Source organism: Globicephala melas, chromosome 11 (genome assembly GCF_963455315.2).
Source record: "Globicephala melas chromosome 11, mGloMel1.2, whole genome shotgun sequence".
In the NCBI taxonomy this organism is placed as follows: Eukaryota; Metazoa; Chordata; class Mammalia; order Artiodactyla; family Delphinidae; genus Globicephala; species Globicephala melas.
Window position 1 is genome coordinate 55,133,101 of NC_083324.2, and position 26,576 is coordinate 55,159,676.

At 41.7% G+C, this 26,576-nt stretch overlaps 1 protein-coding gene across 1 annotated transcript in view; it reads right to left on the reverse strand.

Moving 5' to 3' along the window:
- The window catches only part of LOC132598118 (synapsin-2-like), a 679,754-nt gene that overhangs the window by 374,501 nt on the left and 278,677 nt on the right, over positions 1-26,576 (reverse strand). The window contains exon 3 of the mRNA XM_060308007.1: positions 6,606-6,674. Within this exon, the coding sequence (XP_060163990.1) occupies positions 6,606-6,674 (69 nt within the window). The remainder of the gene's footprint in view (positions 1-6,605; positions 6,675-26,576) is intronic.

Sequence of the window (26,576 nt, forward strand, 5' to 3'; positions counted from 1 at the left end):
CATTTCCACCAACATTTCATTGGCTGAAATCTGTCATGTGGTACCATCTGATGGCAGAGGGTAAGAGCAATCCAGAGAAGCGAACGGAATATTTGTTTAATATTACTGTCTCCACTATGTCCCAACCATGTCCTATGGATAATACTGCAAAAAAGTACAGTTCATGATTTCTGGGGTCTTAAGTCCTAGAGTCTGAGCTGAGTGCTGAATGGGAATTAAAATGGCATCGATCGGTCAGAAAATATTTGTTCAGCAAATGAATAATGAAAAGAAGATTGCAGGGTGAAATTTCTAACTTTTTCAAGCAGTAAATAGTATTTATTTTCATATAAGAGGCATGATTAATGCAAATGAATATTGACAATTCATTCAAACCAGCGAAGCTGATCTGTTAACTGCCAACAATTTCCTGGCCATTGCCACGGATAACAGTAATGTTTATTTTAAGATCAGTGATGGCTTTAGTTACCTTTTCCTGCACAGCAAACTACCAGGTGGGCTCAGTAGGGTGGTTTCACTTGGGGTCTTTCCCTGCAGTCAGATGGTGGCTAGGGGTAGAATCATCTGAAGGCATCTTTTCTCATAGGTCTAATATGTCTGCTGGGATGCTGGGAACCAGTTGGGCACTGCCTGGCCATCTCTCTCTTTCCATGCAGCCTCTTCACAAGACTAGTCTGGGCTCCACACAGCCTGGCATCTCAGGATAACTGGCCTTCTGCATGGCAGACAGCTTCTTCTAGAGTAAGCATTCCAAAAGCACAAGGCCCAAACTGCAAGGTTTCTTAGCACCTCGGCTTGCAAGCCCCACAGTGTCACCTCAGTGCACCCCACTGGTCAAAGGTGAGTCAGAGGGCCAACTGAGCTCGAGAGAGGAAGCAAGGCAAAGGTATGAGGACTGAGTGGCATGGGCGCCATCTTGGGAGAAAGCTGTCACTAACCAGACCTTTTATTTAATCAGACCCTAATTTCCTACACTCTAAATAGTTCATTTTCAAATGCAAGTGCAAATTTGTAAGAGTTTATATTATGCTAATTTTGCCGTTCCACAGTTTTGCCCTTATCCTTTAAAAAAAACTGTAAATGGACATAGTGTGCAAACGCATAAGAATTGGTATCAGATTCCCTGATCTCTGGATTTAAAATGCTAGGATAGCAACTGGATGTCAACTCTAGTTAAGGACATCACCGCTTTGCTATTCTGGTCAGATTGTCAAATATCTGGGTGCAAGTATCAGGATGAATGGAAGGATTGGGGAGGGTAGTGCAAGCCTTCCACTTCACATACACAATCATATAAATTGTGTGTGTGTTGTGGGGGAGTGGTTGCGGGTGTGTGTGGATGTGTAGGTGGGGGGGGTGTATGTGTGTGCTTGAGTGTGTGTGTGGTGTGTGTAGTTGTGTGTGTGGGTGTGTGTGTGAATGTGTGTGTGTGGTGTATGTGTGTTTGTGGGTGTGGGTGTGTCTGTAGGTACACATAACACAGTCGTCTAAAGTCCAAGGCTTGGCATTAGCCCTGAAGTCAAGGAGTTCCCTATTTAGCAAAACAATTCACCCAACTCAGATTACTGAACAGGACAAAAACAAGATCACTCAATAATTATATCTAAGCAGAGAGAAAAATGAGACCACTGTCCACATCACAAAAGGGACGAAACATTCCAGTCACCCAGGTAACAGGAGTGACCACTGCTTCTTTATCATTTACATCTTTAGCCTGGCTCCATTTCCCCACCTTCTGGATAAAGTTATTCGCATACCCCGTCATAGAGTTACCCCCACCTCTGGGCAGTACTCAATCCAGAACAAACCCACCTCCTCACCTCTCATCAACACCACCCAACCCAAGGCCAAAGCTCAATGTGAGCCACTCTCAACAGCAACTCTCTCTTATTTGGGGCCCCTCCTTCTCCACGCTGTGCGTCCCTTTCGTTCATCACGAGGATAACATCAGCGCATGACATCAGAGTGACCGAGGATGGGAGTGTGGGTTCTCCTGGCATCTGGCCGCCTCTCCTCCCACCACAGTGATAAGAACTAACACCAGTGATGAGGTGAAATGCATTTTACCCCAATCAATCCGTAATTATCAGCTCTAATGTGAGCCTTGGCGAAGGAGAAGGTGGAAACTAATGATTGGGACATTCCCGCCAGTATTTCATGCAGTGTATTCATTCTTTCATGCAGCAAATACTTCAGGAGCTGAGTACTGAGTCCTGCTACATGCTGAGTACAATGGAGTTTCACAGGCAGGTCTGAAAAAAATATGTAATCCAGGAAAAACAGTAACTGTGGCCATTTATCACTAGCTATTTATCGCACTCCCCTTCTTTCTCTTAGGACACAACACAGTAACACAATGAAATGCCTCTTTCTTCCCTTGTGTAACACTGATCCACCCAGACTTCTGCTCTCACCCTTAGGTGCTGTCCGTTCTATCTGCCACTAGAAAATGATGACACTAGAATATCTGGTTGAATTCTCAATTGTTACTCCTTAACATATCTCTTTTTAAAAAAATTCACCAGTGTTCTCAATTAAGGAGATTAATTGTAAGGTTCTCACCTACCAAGAATGACTCTAAAGACCAAGTTTACTGAAGGGTCAGCAATCAATCAATTGATAATTATTGACCAAAACTTTACACTGAGGGTGCTTGGATTTGTGACAATTATCCAAAGGAAAATCTTTCCATTTCTAAATGACAGAAGAGCTATTTCATATTTACAAGAAATTTTCTGAACATGAGAGGAAAATTTAATGGGAGGGTTGAAATTTTTCTAAAGAGAAGTACAAAACATACATTAACAAAAGTGATCACAATTTCAGTTTATCTCTTGGTATTTCAGATTTGAAGACAGTCACCATCCTCATTTGTCTGTTTCCTTTATTCAAAGTGCAATTCATAATGACTTTTCTTTGGTAGATATTTGCAAAGCATATAAAACTTTATGTGTCTTCTTTACAAACTGCAAAGCAATGGGAGAAGCTACTTCTTTCTTACAAATATGTTTTCAAATTACTCCAAATGAAACACGAAATGGTGCATTTTTAACTAAAATTTAATAAATACATTAAAGTCCATGCTTTAGAAGTTGCCTATTTGCAAACAGTGGATATAAGACCCTATTTCAACAAAAACGTAACTGTGCAAAAACATTTCAGAGTAGAAATAGTACCTAGAGCCCAAAAAGTTGTGTTCTGGTTAGGGCAAAACAGAACTATTTGTTAAAATGCTTTTCAGTTGCCTTAAATTAATCTAAAAACGTTAGAAATAATACTGCCGACTGGTTAAAAGACTAGGATGCTGGAATCTGATGAAATTAACCTTGTGTTATTGGATAAGTTAATTAAACGTTCTGGTTGTCAGTCCCCCCACTTAGAAAATATCACATCATTATCATAGAGATATTGAGAGGATTAATGCATTGAGAGGATAGTGCATGTAAAGGAATTAGCAGACACCACATAGTAAGTGCTCAATAAATGTTAGATATGCTGATAACAATTATGAAGGAAAGGTGATGATATTAATTTTCAAATGAGTAGGTATCTTCCTTGTATACTGATTTACTCGTTACTGTATCTATGTTTGTGTCTATCTCAGGTTTGCAAATAGTGTTTTGAAAACAAATAGGAAATGATCCACTTGGACTCTTAGTAAATATAAATCCATGACTCAATTTTTTTCCTAAATGTTCTGCTGATGCCAAAAATCAGAGAAACACACAAGGCTGGAATCCAGGAATGAGTTGCTATTGTATTCTCTACCTCAGGCTGAGAATTTGTGTGGGGACTTTCAAAGACAGAAGCCAATAAGCCTATTACATTGCAAACGCAAAAGATGGTTTTTGTAATAAACACAAATTGAAAAGGGAAGGATTAGAGCGTGAGTAACAAAGAAGAGAAATAATTATTCTGAGTGGGATAGGGGTGTAAAAGGATTACCACCCACCAGGCCAGCTCAAGAGAATAAATCTCAGAGCTTTCAGCAGCTGCAAGGTAGGTGATCCTGTAAATATTCACATAATATTTCTAAAATTAAATGTCGCTGTTACAGAAACAAAAGAATTAAATGGGTCATGCCACAGTAGGTGTGTCAGTCGGAAAACAGTCGGAAAAACTGTTGGAAAAATGGGGCCAATACCAGGTTGTTCAGTAGAAGGTATTTGATACAGGGCATTAGTTATAAGGGTGTTGGTAGAACTAAAAAAACAAACAGGGAAAGATGAGGAAGCTGCTGCCTCCCCTAGGGCTGGGGGGAGATGAGAGTATGTACCTAAAAGCCAGAAGTAAGGCTGCTTTATGGAAGTTAGATACACACAAGGTCTCAGACATGGAGATATACTGCCCAAAGCAAACACAGAGGGAGAACTAGATCCTATATCTTTCCAGTCTGCCAACAATGCCTCCCACAGGGACAACCTACACAGGAGCCAGTTAGCAAGGGAGTCTGGGAAAGTAGGTGTCAAGGGAAGGGCATGGAGCAGATCTGAAAGCAAATGAGCAGATAACCAGCACAATAGGCAATCAATCACCAAGGAAACCTATGAAATAGAGAAAAAGGTACCACTCCTTCCACTTAGAGTTAAAAGGAACCCTCAACACAAAAGGGATGACATCAATATTTGTTTTAATTGGAGTACCATTTAGAAATGCCACTGGGTTATGTTCCCCCATCAAAAAGGTGCTGCTAATATTGAAAGTCTCCCCACACAATCAGATTTCTTTCCACATGTAACAGGGTAAAAGGAAACCCATTTTTAGTTGTTCATCTGCTCTCGGATTTCATAGACCTGGAAGAATTCAAAGAAAAAACATGGGGAAATGCATGTAGGATGGTCATCACTTTAATTTCCCTAACATGAAAACTTACACAAATACCATCTAACAATTCCCTGATTTTATGAAATAAGGTCATTGTGATAGCAGAACACTAAAAGGATATATTTCCAGAATTAAGTACTGTCCCAACTGCCCTGTCTTTACTTTTCTCATTTCGTTGCAGCCGGTGAAAAGTTTGCAAAACCAGCACAGAATCACAGAAGGACAAGGTAAGGTTATCTCAATGGGAGGTTCCCAAAAGGATTGTATTGACTTGTAAAACTGAATGAGCTCTGGAGAAGAAAGCATAGAATCCTGGACCAACTAAATTTGTGTAAGTTTGGACAATGTAATCTCTGGGTCCCACTTTCCTTAGACTGTGAAGATTACATTTAGAACATCTCTGCATCTTCAGGGCGAGCAGAGATGTGAGTGTGGACTTGCTCAGCTCAGTCTCGGGGAAGTGTGAGAACAAAAATCACAAGTACCGATTCCCAAAGTGCACATGCTCAGGTCGTGCCCAGCACGTAACGTAGAAAGTCACGGACACCTGGGCACTCAAATCAGCTCCCTTGGCTGGCGCCTCAGCCCCTCTTTCTGTGCCACCTTTTTTCTCAGCTCACATTCATGAATCAACGTATCCTCCCAATTGACCAAAAACTATTGCAGCCACACATGATGCCCATGAGGGTGGAGCCATCACCTCAACTTTTTTTCTACCAACCAATTCAATATAAAAATAAGCATGGTGATAAAATATGGCAATAATGGAAGAATTTAGTTTTCTCTTATTAATTTTAACATTGTTTTATTGACAAACGTCAATCTGTAATTGCAAGGAAAACAAAAGATAAAAAGAAAAACACAAAAAGAGCCCTCCCATTTTTCAGATGTTGGAGTAAATGGTCACCAATGCTAAATTTCTACAGAAAGTCGATGAAATGGGGGCATTGGGACTATAAGCCATTGACAACAGGCTCCTTGCATAATCACTGCAGCCAGCCCAAGTGACCTGAAAAGTCTAAGACAGAAGTCCGGTCAATAAAGCAAAAGACAAATGGGAGGTTATTTCTCCTTGGTCTCATAACTAGCAGGTAATTTGAACGCAAGTCCTGCTCAGCTTTTCGAGTCCAAGGCTAGTGCTCTTACAATGAGCTGCTTCCAATAGAAGTCCATGTGGTCACAGGCTGTCACCAACAGAAAAGGTGCTGCTTTGTTTATACACAGGGACATGACAGCATCTGCTGGCTTCACTGTCCCAAAAGAGGTTAAATAATGCTCAGTATTGCTTGACCTGAGGAGTGGTTGGTAATAACCCTGAGGAACTAGGCAAAAAATACAACAACAGCAAAGTGATTCTTTGTAGTATCAGTGCATTTTCTGATATATCAGGGTACACACTCAGAGCCCTGTGTCCAGGCACATGTACACACATGGGGAGCATACCCCCATTTCCTGCAATAAAAGGGACAGAAAGGATAATCTTGGGTTGAAGAAAAAAGGCACTTCCAATAGTCACAAGATTGATTTCATCAGCTATCTACTGAGGAGGACTTTTCAGCATTTTCCTGTCACTGTTCCCCTCAGAGAGTCCTGACCCAAAACTTGAAGTCCAGAAAAGTTACCAATGAGGAACCACACAGCCCTTTGTCGAGGGGGCCACTGTCAGGTGACACCAGACACAGCCTGACACTGTCCACATTTTCTCAGAGACAACACAATTGTAAGTTCGAGCATACCTCATGGGAAAGCAATATGTCAAGCTCTTAAAAAGAGCATCTTACCTGATGCGGCTGCGAACTGGACCATCTGCTATAGGTGGGAACACCGGACGGCTTGCTGGCTGAGGTTCTCTAAAAAAGGAAAGAGAAAAGAGATGTCACGCTGTCACACAGACTGAACACACTTTTCATTTCTCTAAATGAATGATTTATTCAGTGTCTACAGTTCCAAAACTTAACACATCTTAGATTCTATCTGAACTGAGTCTTTCTGATTCATTTCTTTCAAAACATAGTCTCCTCAACAAGTATAATCATATGGACATTAAAGTCAAGACATCTGGATCCACGTCTCAGTTTGTACTAGTTGTTTAACCTGGTACGAGTCACCCACATGCTCTCTGTCTCAACTTTCTCTTCTACGGAACCTGGAATAATCATTTTTATGTCATGGGATTCCTGTGAGGGTCACATATGACAATAGCTGTGAAGCACTTTGTACAGTAAAGAACTATGCACATATAAGGCGTCCATTCAACAAGCAGAAAATAAGACACGTTATTTTACATTTCTGTTTGAAACAAAACTGGTTTACAAACACCTAAGTTAATAAATGAGGTCATGTGAGTGCCAGTTATTCTTGTTATAAAAAGATCCTTCACCTTACAAGACGACCACACCATTGCTACCAGCAACCTGGGCTTGTAAAATGCCACAAGCTCACCATACATGAGCTCATCCCAAGCCATTCTCATCACCATTTCCTTTTTCTACTTCTACCATGGAGGCTAGAAAAGCTACATGCTCACTTTCTGAGTATTTCTTCCCACCAGTGCTGGCTCATAAGATGTGACCATAATTCTGCTGTGGGTGGGCGGTGGTCAGGAGTTCTGGGAAACACTTTGCTTTCCTGACAAAAGGGAAAAGATAAGGCTTATACTTTCCCGATTACTCTTCTTTCTCTCTACATGCACATATGCTACACGGGAGCTGAAGCAACCATTTTGTGACCATGAGGAAAAGGCTGAGATGCTATCCGTGATCTTGTTAAGCAGCTGAACCATGACTTCTGGCTGCTACTTTTGCCTAAACCCTTCTTGTGTCATTGACATTAATCACGTTTTTCGACTACTAGCAGGGTGTAATGCCATGCTCTGCTGTTCATTCAAATTGAGTCAAATTACAAGATTTCAGTTCTTCAGAAGCTTGTGGATGCTTCAGGCAGAGAGAACATACAGACAGAAGCATGAAGATGTGAAAGCGATTGGTATGCTTCGAAAATGATCAATAGGTCAATACAGTATGGCCAACTCCTGCATCCCCCATCACTGCACTCTATTTGCTCTTCAGGACTCTTGTGTGATTCCCAGCTGGCCTTTGCTGATTCCAACGGCTTCCCTGCATCTCTGCAACAGAAAGCCTTGTGTGCTGGCTGCTGCTGTTGTGTCTTGCCTGCTCTGATCAGCTTCCCTCTGCATCTGCCCCTCCCAGGGGGCAGGGCTGGGACAAGCTCTCAGGCCCTCCCACTCTCTCCTGCCTCACTGAGGTTAATGGGAATGAACCCAAGAGCAAGTGTGAGAGAAGCATCTCGTTTTCAACTTGGATGGAGGGAGAACCTCAAGGAGAAGCTAGAAGTTAAACCAAAATCTTCATCATTTTTCCTCAGGGAGAAACAAAAGGGATGATCTTATCACTGAAGGACCATGCGCATTCTCCAATGCTCACTTTCCTTGTTGTGAAGTAATATCCCCATGCTCCCTTCCCATCTAGCCCCAAATCCATTCAATTCAATGATTCTAACATATTCGCTTTTAGAGTATATAAATGATTACCAATTATAGTGGCAAGACTGACTTTCCATGGAAGGATTAGATTCCTTTCAATGTTATGTGTTTAAAATATGAAAAAGAACCTTCTTCTTAAATCTCAGCTAACTAGATAAGGTTCATAATCTAGAATAGCTCTTTGCCCGGATGTTTTAACAGAGTCCATCTTCCCTACACTTTTAGGAAGAGGCTGTTGGCTGGTTTTCCAGCCCAACAATTTGGGCTTCAGCAGTCTCTTTAAGTCTCTTTAAATCATAAGATTTTAGAATTCACCATCAGACTAATTTTGGAGGCATTATGTCTTGAGAACATAATTCATCATTATTTAAAGTCACAGTATGGGTTTCTGAAATTGTAACAATAAATTTTATATTTATTATCAGAAAAATTAAGATTTGGGCTTTTTTAAATTGAGATATAATTGACACATAACATTGTGTAAGTTTAAGGTGTACAACATGTTGATTGATACATTTATATACTACAATATGATGCCCACTGTAGTGTAACACTTCTGTCAGGTCACATAATTATCATTTCTTTTTTGTGGTGAGAACAATCAAGACCTAGTCTATCAGCAACTTTGAGTGTTGTTGACTATAATCTCTATGCTGTGCATTAGATCTCTAGGACTTATTTATCTGCTAGTTGCAAGTTTGTACCCTTAAACAACGCCTTCCCCTCCCAGCTCTTGGTAACCACCATTCTACTCTCTGTTTTTACAGTCATGGCTTTTTTAGATTCCATGTATAAGTGGTATCAGACAGTATTTGTCTTTCTCTGTCTGACTTATCTCATTTAGCACAATGCCCTCCAAGTCCAACCATGTTGTCACAAATGGCAGGATTTCCTTCTTTCTTGTGGCTGAATAATATTCCATTGTATATATATATGCACCACATCTTCTATATCTTAAGTGTTGATGAACACTTAGGTTGTTTCCATATCTTAGCTCTTGTGAATAAACATGCCATAAGCATGAGAGTGCAGATATCGATTCAAAATCCTGTTTCACTTTCTTTGGATATACAGCAGTGGGATTGCTGGATCACATTGTAGCTCTACTTTTAATCCTTTAAGGAACCTACATACTGTTCTCCATAGTGACTGTACCAATTTACCTTCCCACCAACAGTGTAGGAGGGTTCACTTTTCTCCACACCCTTGCCAACACCTGTCTCTTATCTTCTTGAAAGCTTTGGTTTTTATAAATAAAATTTAAATTCTGGTAATCAAAGTCAAGATATGAGCACTGACATTCAAAACACATTTTAAAGAAAAGTTAGATGTGTGACATGCAGCATGTGACTCAAATTCTTAAGGAACCTTGAAGTGGGAAGGGCAGAAGATGGGCACTTGTGGATTTGAATGCAATAATAACTCCCTATGAAATGGACCTCTATCTCCTCTGGATGAGTATCACCATACTTCCATGCCCACGCTTCACTTTTTCCTAAAGGTCACACTGCACATCAGCACTGACACAAATATGATTCACTTTATAATGGCAATTACATTCTTGTGATTCACATGCTTTATGTCCTTCCCAGTGCTCAGGATAAATGTAAAAGGCAAGAGAGACAACAAAGCAACTGGGCAACATTAAGTACAAATTTTAAAGGCATAACAACATTCATAATCATACCATAGCTTCTGACGGATGCGGCTGTATTTGAAAACTAGTCTCATAGCATAAAACATGAAATCTGGTTGGGTTTCCTTCATGTGTTTTTAATAAACTAGCCATAATGTGTGGTTTGGATTTCAGCTTAAACAAAAATAAACTTACACAACAAACCAGATAACTAATTGTTCATACCCTCATTCTCCTCCTGCTAGAGCCCTGGGCAACCAGTAGTTAATCAAAGGGAAGTACCCACATCAGAATAAAGAGGCTTGCATGAATTCTCTGACCCCAGGAATTCACAAATCTCTGAGAGTGGGATCCAGCAATTTGCATTTTTAAGTGGCTCTTCAATTGATTCACATTAGATCTTAAAAGCAAAGAAAAAGGCCAGAATAATCCTAGCACAACCTTCTCCTGCTACAGGTGCCCACTGAAAGACAAGAGCTATGAAGAGCAGAGGCAAGAAGACCCGAGGATATTATTGAGCAGTTTTCTCTAAACAGATAAAATGAACTCTCAGACTCTAGAGAAATATTTCTGGAAACTGTGGGAAGACGCTTGGGGAGAAAGAATCTCATTTTTAATCTACAGATATGTATTAAACTTTGAACCACCAAACTTTTAATTAAATGGGTGGGTAAGGGTTTCAGTTTGGATATCCACCCACACCCCACACCCCCTACCCTTGGAAACCTTCCCTAAATACCAAGAATAGGCTCTGCCCTTCTGATGTGTTTCCAACACATCTGCACCTACCCCTTATCAAAACTCTCCTCACTCTATCTTGTAATTGCCTTCTAAATGCAGCTTTCTCTTGTAGACTGTACGTCTCACAAGGTTATAGGGATGGGGGGTAGCAAGTTGGGATTGGATGTTATTTACTCATGTAATCAGGCATGCCTGTGCCTGGAATACGATAAGTGCTCAGTAAACATCACGTCAATTAATTAAAAGGTTCATTAAACTTAACCCGATCCAACTTTGGCAAGTATGGAGACACTGGTGAAGGAAGTGACATTTCTGAGGGAAAGTATCCATAAAAATTGGCAGGATTTGAGAGCCTCAGTGCTACTTGAACTTCTTAAAAGTGTAGCGCCATTGGCCCAGACTTCAAGATATTAGGATAGGGAGTTGTCTTAAATATGGCTTCAAAGAAAATACTGCTCAAGTAATGAGGGCAAGAAATAAGGAAAATGGCAGACACCACTTTGAACTTGAGAGTCTTGAGTGCATGTTAATCCACAAAAAAGTCTCCAGAATGAGTACTATGGGGCACACTTAAAAAAACTAGATGACCCATCAAAGCAGGCAGAGGCTAGACGTCAAAGAGGTATTGAGACTCAAACATTTACCCTACTTTGCATCTTCTGTCTCTCCCTTCTCCAGGCTGGTGAGGCTTGTGGGAATGTAGTTTACTCATATCATGGAGAAAGGAGTTCAGGAGGAGAAGAATGTAGAATATTTTAGTGACAAAAGCATGCAGACAATGTCACTAAGAGGCTTCCTTTTTAACAGACTGTTTTGTCAAACCAAGGAAAAGGAGTGCTATGCAGAAACCTGGAAGACAGACCAAATTCAAGGGCAGCTCACAGTTGAGGAAAGCTGCCAGATGTTGCAGCAAGACGGCCAGCCAGCCAGGCAGCTGCTGTTCTCCATCCTACAACTGTCCTCCAAATCTAATTGCCCATCACCATAAGACAAGGAGCTTGGGGAACATGGACATTTTTCAATAGCTGGAGTTTTTCCTGCATTAAGCCTTGAGCCTAATTAAAGCACGAAAAATGAAAAACCAATAAATGGTGTTGGAAGATGCCAATTGGACATATGAATTTAACATCTTAGCACAAAAAGTCATTGACAGATAGGGTCCAGGAATCCACGTGGGTTACTCAGACAGACTGAACTCTGGATGATAGACATGACTTCTGGGATTTTCATTTCAGATGGAAAAATCATGTTTCCAACTCTAATGAGATGATTCATGCAAGGAACAAGACCAAGAACGTAAATAACCTAGACAGCAGCAACATTTTTAATAAGCAAGGTGTAGAGAGCTGACTCAAAAACCTTTCTTCCGGAGCAAGAAACTTTGTAAAGTACAAGTGGCAAAGACTCTACCCACACACACCTTAATAAGTAGCTACCAAAAAAATCACAAGAAAGGACGCAGACCAGACAAACTAAGAAAAGAAAATTGATTAACAAAAGAAAAGAGCATGAAGTTCTGGAGTCTCTTTAGCAATTTTGCTATTGAAAGGGCCACACGGTTTCCTCGTTGTAGTGGTGGTGTTCTAGAACATACACTCTAATATGTGTTGCTACACTGATTTGGCATTTACTAAACTCCTATACAGTTAGTGTCTGTGAGATAGATAAGAAACAGTCTCTAAACTCTCTGTCCTTTATAAATGCAATCACAAACTTATTACCCTCATTTTAATAAGGAATTATTGAGCCAATTATGGAATGCCAGAACTCTGGACCTAACTAGCTCAGTCAAGGAGGACTAGCACATTCCTAATGCTACAGAGAATCCTAAGAGTTGGGTAAGGGATGCTACCTAAAAGCTGACCTAAATCTCTCCAGTTTCAATAAAAGCTCAGATCATTAAGGTATATGACAAGCAGCTCCCATATTCTCCATTTCTTCTCAGTGCTAACCAACCTTTGGAATTCTTTTCTCCATTAAATCAATCCATTTTCTTTAACATTTCCCTGTGTGCCCTAGTTTCCAGGCTTTCAGTCATGTCACTGCCCTCCTTAGCCACCCTTAAAACCTCCAAACTCCTCCCTCTGAAGCTGTGAAATCTGAAATTAGATGAGTTACTCTTTAGGTCCTCATTCCATGACAAAATGCAAAATAAAATAAATCTAAGCTAGCCTCAGTGCAAACAATGAAAGAGAGAAAATCTCGATACAGTCAAGTACTAAAGATGGATTTAGTAACTATATTCAATAGGCTTTGCCTCTTGGTTTTATTTACTTTTCAGTAATGGAAGAGAAATAGCTGAGTCTGGGTTAAGGAGAACTTAGATGTAAAATAACACAGACTCCATCTTCCTCTAAGAGTTAAAATACCATGTGGATTTACTGAAATCAAAATGATGTTCCCAGGGACTTTGTTTATTAGTCCTCCCCACCCCCAACCCCCACCAATGCACTTTAACTTGACAAGCACTTTTTTGCATACCTAGTATGTACAAAGCACTCTATTAGCAACAGGGCTTACAAAGATGGATGAGATTCTCCCCAATGATGTTTTTCCTCTTCCTCCTCCAGTCCTGCCCCAAAGAATGAGGTGCAAGCCCATCTGCTGTCACTCTTCATCCCATTACCCTACTGCAATTTCTTTATAGCTCTGATCACTATCTGAAATTACCTGTTCATGTACTTGTTTGGTTCTACATTGTTCGTGTCCCTCACTAGAATGTTAGTACCAAGAAAGCAGGGTTCTTGTCTTTTCCCCACTTTCCTTTATTAATCATTACTTTTACTATCATGCATACAGCAGTGTCTCAGTCAATATGAGCTGAAATTATGAATGAATGACGAGACTCAGTTCTTACCCTCAAAGAGTGAAGGAGATTAACAAATCCATAACTCTACTACAGGAAGGAGTGTTGCTCCTTCCCTCGTGCGTCTGTGCCCTGCATGGGAGAGCCATTCTCAACATAAAAAAATCATACACTGGTCTATTACGACACTTTTCCAGCAGAAATGATAAAGTGCTTTACTGTAACAAATTTACAACAGTATCCCAACAAGTGGAAGTAAAATATCTTAGGCAGGGTACCTAATTCTCAGTAACAAAAAGGCACTCTGCAGGCTACAATGGTCTCGCAAGGGCGATTCCCTGGCCTTGGGTTTTGAGTGTCCCAGATAAGAAGTGAGGACAGAAGAGGTTTTCTCACCAACAGGTGCTGCTTTAAATGACCAGACTGTGGTCTTCAGGCTCCAAGATGGCCTCAAATGACTCCCTGGGTCCTGGTATTCACACCATTTTATAGCCCCCTCCACACTGTATCAGGGCTGGTATGCTTTACCCACAAAAAGTGGTAGAGATGAGGATACTCACTCACTAGGTTAGGTTCTAACTTGGGCTGCTCCCTCACTCTGGGATCACTTCCTATGGGAGGGGCTGTATCATGAAACACCCTACGGAGAATCCCACCCGGTGAGAAGTTGAAACCGCCTGCAAACAGCCATGTGAGTGAACTTGAAGGTTGACCCTGCAGCCCCAGTCAAGTCTTCAGAGGCTGCAGCCCTGGCTAAAGGCTTGACTGTAACTTTAAGAGAGACTATGACACAGAGCCACCCAGCCAGTCAGATCACATACCCCCTACCCTCAGAAACTGCGCAAGGTAATCCATGTTTGTTATTCAACTGCTGAATTTGGGGGTAATTTGTTACACAGCAATAGATAACTAATTCACCTTATTAGCAGAAAAACTATTCACCTCTTATAAGTAAAAGTCTGTAGAAAGGATTTAATACCCTATGAATCATACCTAAGGGGGATGAAAACACTATTCTTGTGACTGGTGGCAAAAAGAAGTTTCAGGACTTTTTTCCCCCTTTAGGTCTTTTTAAAAAGATAAGTCCCTGAATTTTCACATCATGATTTAACATGTCTTGCAGTCACTTTCTTCAAGGAGAGAGAACTGTTAAGTCCCTGAAGACACAAACACAAGGGAATCTCCAGCTTCCTTCCTGTGCAAGACTAAAAACAGCAAACAGGATGCTCAGTAAATAAATGATAAGCTTCCTTTTATCAAGCAGCTTTCTCTGTAACTCAAATTGATCTTGCTGTATCTTACCAAAAAGAATGGATTCACTTGAGCTGCTGGGCTCGTCTGCCACCCCACATCTCAGAGACACAGAAACCCTCCCCTAGCAGCTGCCTGATGGGGCAGTGTATGGAGTTCTGCTTTCAAGGTACTAAGGGGAGGAACGGCATGCACAGACTTTGTGTACCCCGGAATGTGTGCTACGCAGAAACTGGACCTGCAAAGTGATCTTTAAAAAATGGTTCTTTGGTCAGTTTGGGGAAATACTATATTTCCCAATTGATCCAACCCAGGGGTCAGCACAATTTTTCTATAATGGGTCATACAGTAAATATTATAGGCTTTGTGGGCCATATAGTCTCTTTCAAAACCACTCACTTCTGTGGACCATGACAGCAGCCATGGACAGTACAAATGGGTGTAACTGGGCTCCAATAAAACTTTATTTGCAAAAAATGGCTTGGGTCAGACTTGGTCCATAGGCTGGGGTTTGTATATTTTTCCTGCCCCTCACTGGAATGCTGAAGTACTGGGAAAGCAGGAAAATAAACACAGAGGCCATTGCTCCAAACTCTCTCTTAAAGAATCACTGCACATTCTGACATATAAAAGGCATTAAGAATTTCTGCTCCAAAGACTTATTCATGGATCCATTTGTTCAACTCAATTTACCAAAAATTATTTGTCCGAAGAACGTATTTACTTACTTAATGATTTCTCTCCTGCACTCCCCTGCCTTCCCCTCTTCACCTCTCTTCTCTCTCTGTCAACTTGTCTTATTTTTTTAATTGAAGTATAGTTAATTGACAATGTTGTGTTAATTTCTGCCGTATAGCAAAGTGATTCAACTATACATATATATTCTTTTTTAAATATTCTTTCCCATTATTATGGTTTATCATAGGATATTGAATGTAGTTCTCTATGCTATACAGTAGGACCTTATTGTTTATCCATTCTATATATAACAGCTTACATCTCTCAACTTGTCTTCTTATTGAATAACTATTAATAATTCAGACATCTAGTCTTCCATAGAACATACCTGAGGAAATAATGAGTTACCTAATTTGCAGTGTGTATCAGCCTGAGTGAACAATTTAATTGTACCTCCGCAGAGAACTGACTTGGAAAGTGGAGCGTCAATGAATGCTTCAAGCGATACCTTGACTTTTATACATAGGATAGCCTCAAAGATAGAAAATTTTAGAAGTGTTTGGTTTTGGTTCTCAAGATAGTAGCATAGAAAGATCCTGAGCTCACCTCATCTCATGGGCACATCAAAATTACAACTATTTATAGAACAACTGTCAATGAAAAAGATTGGAATCTACCAGAAAAAATCTTGGACAACTAAAGACATAAACTACAGCCAAGACCCACAAATGGGAGGATAATTACAGTTGCAGAGGTTCTCTCCAAGGAAAAAGGGGTCTGAGTCTCACATAGGGCTCTCCAGCCTAGGGGTGCTCGCTGGGTAGATGAGCCCCCAGAACGTTTGGCTATGAAGGCCAGTGAGACTCATTTTGAGGATTCTCACAGGACTTGGTGAAATAAAGACTCTACTCTTAAAGGATTCACACAAAATCTCACACACGCTGGGAGCGAGGGCAGAAGCAGTAATTTGAAAAGAGCCAGGGTCAGACCTGCCTGCTGATCTTGGAGAGTTTTCCAGAGAGGCAGGAGGCAATTGGAGCTCCCCTGGGGACACAGACACTGGTGTCAGCCATGTTTGGAGTCTCATTCTAATTGTGCTGGCAAGCACCATCGTGGAATCCTCCCACCCGGCTCCACTCCCACCCACCAGCCCACAAGCACCAAGTCTGGGACACCTCAGGTCAAGCAACTAACTTGGCGATGGGGGACACAGCCACGCCCACCAGCAGACAGATTGCCATAAGACCCCCGGGAGCCTACAGCCACCCCTGAACATGGCCCAGCCCACCAGAAGACTCAGGACCCAGCCCCACACAACAGTGAACAAGCACTAGACCTGGGACCCCCCAGAGACCTGCTGCCAGAGACCCCAGGGCTAGCTCCACCCACCAACAAGTCTGCTTGAGACAAAGCCTCAACCACCAACAGGATGACACAAGGACAACTGCAGCCCTGCAGCCTGTCATGGCAGGATCTAGCCCCCCCACCAGCAGGCCAACACAAGCTTCAAGAGTCCGTGAACCCTACAGCCAGCTACATCAGGAACAAGCCATGCCCACCAGTGAGTCCACACCAGCTCTGGGACCCCTGGCCCCGCAGCCAGACCACAGGACCCCGCTCTGCCTGCCACTGGGCCAGCACTAGCCCCAGAACCTGGCTGCAGACACCAGCCCCAGGATCCCCTAGACTCTGACTATGCTCACCAGTGAGCCAGCACTAGCCCCAGGGCCACCTGGAGATCTGCAGCCAGCTGTCTCATGACCCGGCCCAGCCATCCAGTGACCAGAATGCTCTGGACAAGGCAGGACCTGGCCACCAACTGACCTTGGGGCCAGCAATCCTTATCAGACGTCCCAGAGTAGTCAGCCCACCACAACAAAAGGACCCATGCAGCCCACATAGTGGGGCTGGGCATATAGCTCTAGTGTCCAGAGGTGAGTGCACTTCTGGGAAGCATAGGACATCACCTACAAAAGGCCATATCTCCAAGGTTGAGAAATGTAACCAACCTACCAGACACCCTCCCTGACTTCAGACTATACTACAAAGCTACAGTAATCAGAACAATACAGTGCTGGCACAAAAACAGACACATAGATCGATGGAACGGAATAGAGAGCCCAGAAATAAACCCACACACTTAACGTCAATTAATTTATGACAAAGGAGGAAAGAATATACAATGGAGAAAAGACAGTCTCTTCAATAGTGGTGCTGGGAAAACTGGACAGCTACATGTAAAAGAATGAAATTAGAACACTTCCTAACACCATACACAAAAATAAACTCAAAATGGATTAAAGACCTAAATGTAAGACCAGATACTATAAAACTCCTAGAGGAAAACATAGGCAGAACACTCTTTGACATAAAATGTAGCAATATTTTCTTGGATCCATCTCCTAAAGCAAAGGAAATAAAAGCAAAAATAAGCAAATGAGACATGATTAAACTTAAAAGCTTTTGCATAGCAAAGGAAACCATTGACAAAATGAAAAGCCAATCTACTGAATGGGAGAAAATATTTGCAAATGATACGACTGGTAAAGAGTTAATATGCAAAATATATAAACAGCTCATACAACTCAACATAGAAAAAACAAATGTCCCAATAGAAGACCCAAATAGACATTTCTCCAAAGAAGACATACAGATGGCCAACAGACACATGAAAAGATGCTCAACATAAATAATCATCAGAGAAATCCAAATTAAAACCACAATGAGATATCACCTCACACCTGTCAGAATGGCTATCATCAAAAAGAACACAAATAACAAATGTTGGTGAGGATGTGGAGAAAAAGGGTCCTTTGTACTCTGCTGGTGCAAATGTAAATTGGTGCAGCCACTGTGGAGAACAGGATGGAGTTTCCTTTAAGGACTAAAATAGAGCTACCATATGATCCAGGAACTCCACTCCTGGGTATATATCCAAAGAAAATGAAAACACTAATTCTAAGAGATACATGCACCCCAATGTTCACAGCAGCATCATTTACAATAGCCAAGATATGGAAGCAACCTAAGTGTCTATCAACAGATGAATGGATAGAGAAGATGTTAGATAGATAGATATATGATAGATAGATAGATAGATAGATGATAGATAGGTGATAGATAGATAGGTAGATAGATAGATACAATGGAATACTACTCAGCCATAAAAAAGAATGAACTTTTGTCATTTGCAACAACACTGATAGACCTAAAGGGTATTATGCTCAGTGAAATAAGTTAGACAGAGAAAGACAAATACTGTATGTTATCTGTGGAATCTAAAAAATAAAACAAATGAACAAATATAATAAAACAGAAATAGACTCACAGATATCAAAACTAGTAGTTACCAGTTGGGAAAGGGAAGGGGAAAGGGGCATGATAGGGATAGAGAATTAAGCAGTACAAACTACTACGTATAAAATAATTAAGATACCATGATATTATGTACAGCACAGGGAATATAGCCAATATTTTATAATAACTATAAATCGAGTATAAGCTATAAAAATGTTGAATCACTATGTTGTACACCTGAAACTAATTGAAACTAATATAATATTGTAAATCAACTATACCTCAATTTCTTTTAAGTGTTTTGTTTTTGTGTTTGTTTTGTGAAAATTGTTCGATTGATGCCTTGCCACATTCTTCTGTCCTCCACCTTCCCCCACCCCCACCCGAGGAGTGATTGCTACTTCTGGAACTTGTAGTATGAAAACCATCATATTAGGAAGTTTTGGATTTGATCATTACCCCTAGACAATGTCAAGGAACTAACAGATCTAGAACTTAAAACTCAAAGTTGATTTCATTGGCCAAATTCACAAACTGAAGATTTTCTGGCAAAGCCTGTTAGAAACTTATAAGACACACATAGTAGTGTCAAGCATGGTCAGAGTTCTTTTAAACAGAAGAAACCTTTAAATTCCTCAGTATTGGCCTATGATTATTGGTGACTGTTGACCAAACAGGCCAATCCTGGTACAATGTGGGAGGGGACAGTGTGTGAAGTCCAGGAGAGTGAATCACTGGAGGAGGTCTCTTGGAAGCTGCCTGTCACATAAGGTCTGTGGAAAAAAAAAATGGGAAGCAGGTATTTTATCTCCTGAATCTGATACTAATTCTGTGGCATTAGCCAAGTCATTTCTGCTAATCTATAAATTGGGGGTTTGAACTAAAATCAAACTTTTGGTAACAATATAAATCTACAAATATTTATACATTACTTAGTATATTTTCAGTGCACTTTCATATTAATGATACCACACGGTGGACAAGGTTGAGTGAGAAGGGTCTGGCCACAGGCTGGCTAGAAGCCAGTTTCCCAGAATGCGGCTGCCTCTGAGATTCCAACCTAATCGTTTCTTCCTCAAAGCCATGAGAATCTTCAGGAAAGTCAGACTATCCTGAGCTTAGATACCACCAAGGCCCTATAATCCACAAGGCCTTTCAAAGCTTGAACTTTTCAAAGCCTGAGAAGAGACTTGGCAGTTTCTGAATTTTAGGAGTGGTTTAATCACTGCCCCCCACCCCATCAAATTGGAGAACCCGCTTCTATCTCCTTTCCTTCATCACACAGAGACATGTAGCTCTCAGAAGTTTCCCCCCGTAAGAACATGTCCATCTTTATCCAGGGATTGCCTCCCGTCCCTTTATTTTCATTATGAAACAGAGTAGGAGGACCACGTTCTCTGTAAAAATAGCACCAGATGCCACAGCTGCAATGGGCCTCCCAGACACGGACACTTGTGACAAGGCTCTCATCTGACCATGTGTGTGGCTGTGGGTTGTGGGGAGAGAATGGCCACAGCTGTCACAGCGAATCAGGTTTATCCTTGGTGCTAATGTCCATGTACCAAGCACCCTTGGCCTGTACTCTTTCCAGGATGAGTGTGTTTACAAGTGGAAAACGTTTGAAGTCTTTGCTCTGTGACTGAATGGAATATGTCAGAGAGAACACTTTTATGACTCTTCCTGAAAATTATCATGTGGCTGATCCTTCTTTTGGGCCTAAAAGTAGAAAAATACACTTTAGTTTTTCTCTCTCCAGGAAACTAAAGATTTCACAATTCTTAAAATAAGGAATAAACTATAAAGTTTAAAACTTTATGTCGAAATAAGCAACTGTATCCTATGAAAATACTCATAAACTGGGGATTAAGTTAATTCTTCCAAATACAGCCATCTATTTAGAAGAATTTTGTTGCCATCTACATTATTCGAAACTTAAAAAATATATATACAGGAGGAGGGAGGTGAGGTAGAAAATTGAGCCTAATTTTAAGAGAGTGGGGTTTAAGGCCAGCACATATAAAAGCATTCACAAGCATTAAATAACAAAAGAAATTAACTACCCCCTGCAATGTGTATTTAAGTGCAATCAATTCTAAGAAATTGTGGAAAGACTGCCCTCTTCAGACACACTACTTTTTCTTTTTAAGTTGCTACAGATTTTTTTTCTATATAAGTCTCTCTAGGGGAAAATGGAGTATGGAGTAAAATAGTTATAAATCAGAGGTTTATTCTAAGAAATAAATGTCAAAGAAGTACATGGAAAAAATGTTCTTAAGTGCCTAGTCTGCCTGTCTGGACTTGCCTAGAATATGTATCTTATAAGTATTCCACTTGGCTCTTGAAGCATCTAATAAGCAAGCTTTAGAATCCTGAGTGGTAATTAATTAATGCAACTGTCAGGGCTGAAATGTTTACCTTGGCTGTCACATAACTCAGTGTATTCAGAATAAACACCTGAAGTCACAATAATTGGCTTTCATGTCATTAGAATTTTTAATAGCCATGATGAACTCTACTCATTCCACACCAAACTCTTGTTTTCTGTTTTATTCCTGTCATTTGGAGCAAGCTGAAATGACAGTTAGAGAGTCCTGTCATAACGAAAGGTATTGTGCAGATCTGGGTCCTTGGGCAGGCCCTCATCTGGCTGTCGGCAGAGTTTCCTTAGAAACTCTATAGGCAGGTCTTAGGGAGAACCAAGTGGGAAATTTCATTTGAAACTCAACTTTCTTTTCTACATTTCCTGATCTGGGCCTTTCCCCTACCCCCAATATTTACTTTTTCAATGAGCAGATGCAAAATATGAGTCTCATATAATGAGGAGTCCAAGAACCACACTCAAAAACCAATTTCAGGGCTTCCCTGGTGGCGCAGTGGTTGGGAGTCCGCCTGCCGATGCAGGGGACGCGGGTTTGTGCCCCGGTTCGGGAGGATCCCACGTGCCGCGGAGCGGCTGGGCCCGTGGGCCGTGGCCGCGGGGCCTGCGCGTCCAGGGCCTGTGCTCCGCGGCGGGAGAGGCCACGGCAGTGAGAGGCCCGCGTACCGCAAAAAACAAACAAACAAAAATTTCAATTCCTTATAGTCAGTCCAGAACAAATTAGAGCAAAAAAAATGACCAACAAATGAGAAAATACCCCCATTGTATCACCTTCCACAAGAGGGACAGGAAGAAATCTAGTTTGCAAAGTGGCCTCTTTTGCTTCCTAACTGTGGTGAAAAGAGAAGGCACATTATATACTCAATTAAACAGAGGTCATTGCAGAGGGAAATTCTAAACATGTTCAAGAAACAGTAGTTTATGAAAATCGAATTAGAGTCTGTAGGAAAATGGTGTGTACGGCGGTGATAACTAGTGATTTACATGATATCTGACATCTGTAATATACACCTGCGTTTTTGCAGTGGGACATAAACACGGAACTAACTTGTTTATGATTGGAGGCAACTTGCTGAAAGGAAATGTGTGCCAGCATGTTTCTCCTCTAGTTTGAGTATTCAGTTTCATGTATAATTGATAGATTACCATTTTTATGAAGGGTAAAATAAGAGTAAATAAATTATGAGGATTTAAAATATCATCCATTAGCCAGGAATACTCAGTTTTTCTTTGAATGAACACTCAACAATTGCCATTCCTGAGGGCACTTCTAGCAGACCAGCAATTTCTCTGGCTTCTTGGCTCCCAAATTACTTGGGTCCAAAACTGAGATTGGTAGACAACCAGACTGCAAATACCACCCAGGCCTCATATTTATGCATAGCTTAAATTCATAGCGTTTGGGCAGAAAAGCCAGCATAATTCCAAATTCTGAACTCAGATTATGCCTGTATACAGGGATAAAATGAATAAATTCCAAATGGAGCCATTAGAAGGAGCTTTTTACTCTAGAGCAAAGCCTTGAAGTGAAGAAAAGCTGATCACATGTTCCATAATGTCTGGGATTTCAAATATAGATATATTTACTTATGTAATTAAAATTCTGTAAAATTACATTTTGAATGTGTATACAACTATAGATGCTACATATACAAGTATATAAATTTATAAACTTGCACAGTTCATATGTGTACACAATATATACATTACGTATTCTGGATAATATGTTTGTATTGTATATTATAAATGTGTTATGTGCATTATTTATATTTATTGATTGTTTTTTGTTTGTTTGTTTTGTTTTTTGTTTTTTGCGGTACGTGGGCCTCTCACTGCTGTGGCCTCTCCCGTTGCGGAGCACAGGCTCCGGACGCGCAGGCTCAGCGGCCATGGCTCACGGGCCCAGCCGCTCCGCAGCATGAGGGATCCTCCCGGACCGGGGCACGAACCCATGTGCCCTGCATCGGCAGGCGGACTCTCAACCACTGCGCTACCAGGAAAGCCCTTGATTGTTTTACTTATCTATCATAAATATATGAATATCTCCTCGTATGTTCAATACATAAATATATACAATATACTACATATTATTTACAATGTATTACACTATGCAATACATATTATACATAATATTACATATTAGATGTAAATTATATATAATATACTAATATTAAATATAGAGTATATATTGTACATTATATGCACATATTATATAAATGTTATATAGGGATATTACATATTTTATACACTATATATTATATTGCTGCATAGATGTGTACACAAAGCTGTAGATACTGAACTTATTTTGAAGTTAAACAGATTTTCAAAGGTAATCTTAATCGTATGCAAGTTCTAACTTCCACAAGGATTTCACAAGGAAATCCCTTCACAGAGGAGACACCACTATACCTGTTTTCAACAGAGCACTTCAATAGCCTTCTTCCTCCTGCAGATGCAAACACATCTTTAATATTTAGAGTAATATAAAGCTCAGGAACTTCATACAATTTCAGATCTAAAACCAATTCGTTTTTTGAATTGGTGTTGGCTAGCCTGGCTTTCGTCTACTGGCTCTTTTAAGTACAACTACTTTAAATACAGCTTTTAAGAACGATGTTGGCATCTCCAACGTGATGAAAGAAACACCAAGTTGCCCAGGATTTGTGAAGAGGTGAGTTAATGGCCAATGTTGGGATAAGACCTCTCAATGGGCAAGTACTGTAACCACAGGACCGCCCAGCCTTTTAGGTCTCCGTGCTTTGATTAGCAAATGTGATGCTCGACCGATCAGCACAATCATTTTAAAAGGCTCTGGAAACCCTTCCTCCCCGGCGTGCACATGAAACACACCAGCATTCATGTCAATCTCCCCTCAGACGCAACATCACCAGCTCCCGTTACCGTGGCGCGGACATAAGCCAGCGAAGAGCCACGCACAGAGGGGTCGTTCCTGTGATTAACTGGTAGAATCTAAAGGAGACAAAAAGAATAGAGCCCGAGCTCAAGCCACGTTCGGCCATTTGTGCCTGTCAACACAATATGCATATAAGTAAACAGAGCGTGGAGCCAACCTAGTACATTCCAGACCTGAGCATGTTTTTATAAATAATCACTCATAAAACTGGGGGAAGAAGGAAAAGGAGCCAGGGTGTCATTGTCCCGCGCTCTGCGGCCCCTGCACGGGCTCGTTAGTGCCGGGGACAAGCTGCCCTCTCTTGATGGAAACTTCGCAGCTTCAGGTCTGGGAGCTACAGGGGGTCCGGAAGGGACACGCAGTTCCGGACACGTGCTGCTCCCGGGATCGCCCAGCAAACTGCTCAGGTCCAGACCTAAAGAAGAGCCCTGCAGCTGCGGTGGCCGTGGAGGGGGCTGGCACCTGTTCCCAGCCTCCAGCTCCAGGCTCTGTATCACTGGCCAGGTCCAAGGTCCCGGTTGGAGTCAGAACGTCGGGGCTGGAAATCTCTGTAATGGGCGTCTGTTGATGTGCTGGCCTAGGTCCCATTCTCGCAATATTTTTTGTATATAACAACAGTCTATTCCTTTGAGAAGTTCCTCCACCCCCACTACAGGAGGCAGCTCAGGCGCCTGGTCCTCCAGGTGACCCAAGTCTGGCAGGAAGTTTCTTTACCCAAAATTTGGATCTTGAGTGAAATGGCCTAAGGGCAACTAGGGGTGCCCTGGAGAGACCCTTTATTAGTTTCTATAACTATCCTAGATCACTGGAGCTTCCCTCCTTGTTACATTTCCAAGCACTGGAGGCTCAGTTTTTTCTTTTAAATTTAATTCTATGACCTATACCCTATTCTTCCAATAAATTCTATTTTGCTTAAATTAGCAGGATTAGTTCCTATTGGCTTAAAACCAAAAACCATAACTGATACAGACCCTTACCAATGACCCTGCTTTCAATTTCTTTTCTGTTCTTCACTGCATGTTAGTTATCAAGTTCTGCCCATCATAAATATATCATTTTCTCTCTATGTATGATAATATATAATGGTATATTATATTCTACTATATTACACGGTCATATTTTTCTCATCCTTAAAATGCCCTTACGATATACATATTATTATTGCAATTACACTGAGGATGAGGCAGTAACTGGGCTCAAGTAGGTTAAATCAGTGGTGCATTGGGATAAGCCGAGGCCTTGTTAAACGGCGATTCCTGGTCCCCAGGCCCTGACTCCTGATTCAGTGGGTCTGAGGGGCCCCTGGGAGTCACTTTCCTAACAAGCGTCTGGAGGATGATGTGGCTGGTCCAGGGCCATGCTTCATGAAGCACTAGACTGAGTCAGTCTTCTCAAACTCTAATGTGCCTACAAACCACTTGTGGAGGTTGTGGAGCAAACCACCTGACTCCGCAGGGCTGAGGTGATGCCCGAGACTCTGCATCTCCTACAGCTCCAGGAGCAGCTGCTGTTGCTGGACCACTCCCAACAACACGGATCATGTGGCTGCCCCAGATCACATGGTGAGTCACAGCCCCAGCCTGACTTGACTTCAGGCTTGCCTGCTCTTGTTCACTCTTGCCTCCTGGAGGAAAGCCTGGTCTTTACAGGTGAGAATCCAGAAACCCAGAAGAATTCCCACAGCTGGTTAATTATATAGTCAATAGGATGCAACCCCCAGGTCGCTCTGGGGTGGGGCAGGCTCCAGAGTTCACAAAGTCCATTCTGCATGAAATCCTGACAAAAACACCAAGAAATGGGCCAGGCCAGCATCTGGTCACATGTCACTGACAGGGCAGGCACGTGAGGTCTGAGCAGAGAAACCACTTGCTTCCAATCACTCAGCTGAAAGGTGCCAGAGCCTGAGCTAATGCCAAGTAATGTGCTCCCACCACCTACAACAGCCCCCACCCCCCAGAGGAGGCAAGACACACCCTTCCTCTAAAAGAAGAAATGGGAGTACGCCCCACAACAAAGAATGGGGACCCAAGACCCTCGAGACCAGGCGTCAAAACTAGTGGTCCACTAGCCCACCTGGCCTATGGAGGCATCTCCTCTGGCCTGCACAGTGTCAGGTTTGTTGGCTGCTTACTCAGCTGTATGTGTTTAAATAGTGGGAAAATGTGCACTATAATCCAGGATGAACATTGTGAAATTCTGACAACACAGAGCCCAGGTTCACATTTTATAAGAATCAGCTCTGGTTGTGAGGCGGGGAACGTGGGGTCCAAGGGTCATCCGTGTAGCCACATGCCCAGCCTGTGGACTCACGTGACAGACACTGGACCTGGGTCTTCAGTGCCCACTGCCCCCCATCAGCCTGCGGCCAGGCAAGCCTGCACCATATGGGTTTGGATGGCTGCAAAAAACTGGAGATCCCTGAACCAGAGCAGTTCACTTGTCAAGATTTTCATGGGATATGAGACAAGGGAGCAGAGTTGAGCCAAGTCACTAGGAAAAGGATGCATTTGTTCAAGCACTGGAAAAGAAACCCCAGAATACATGCCCCTG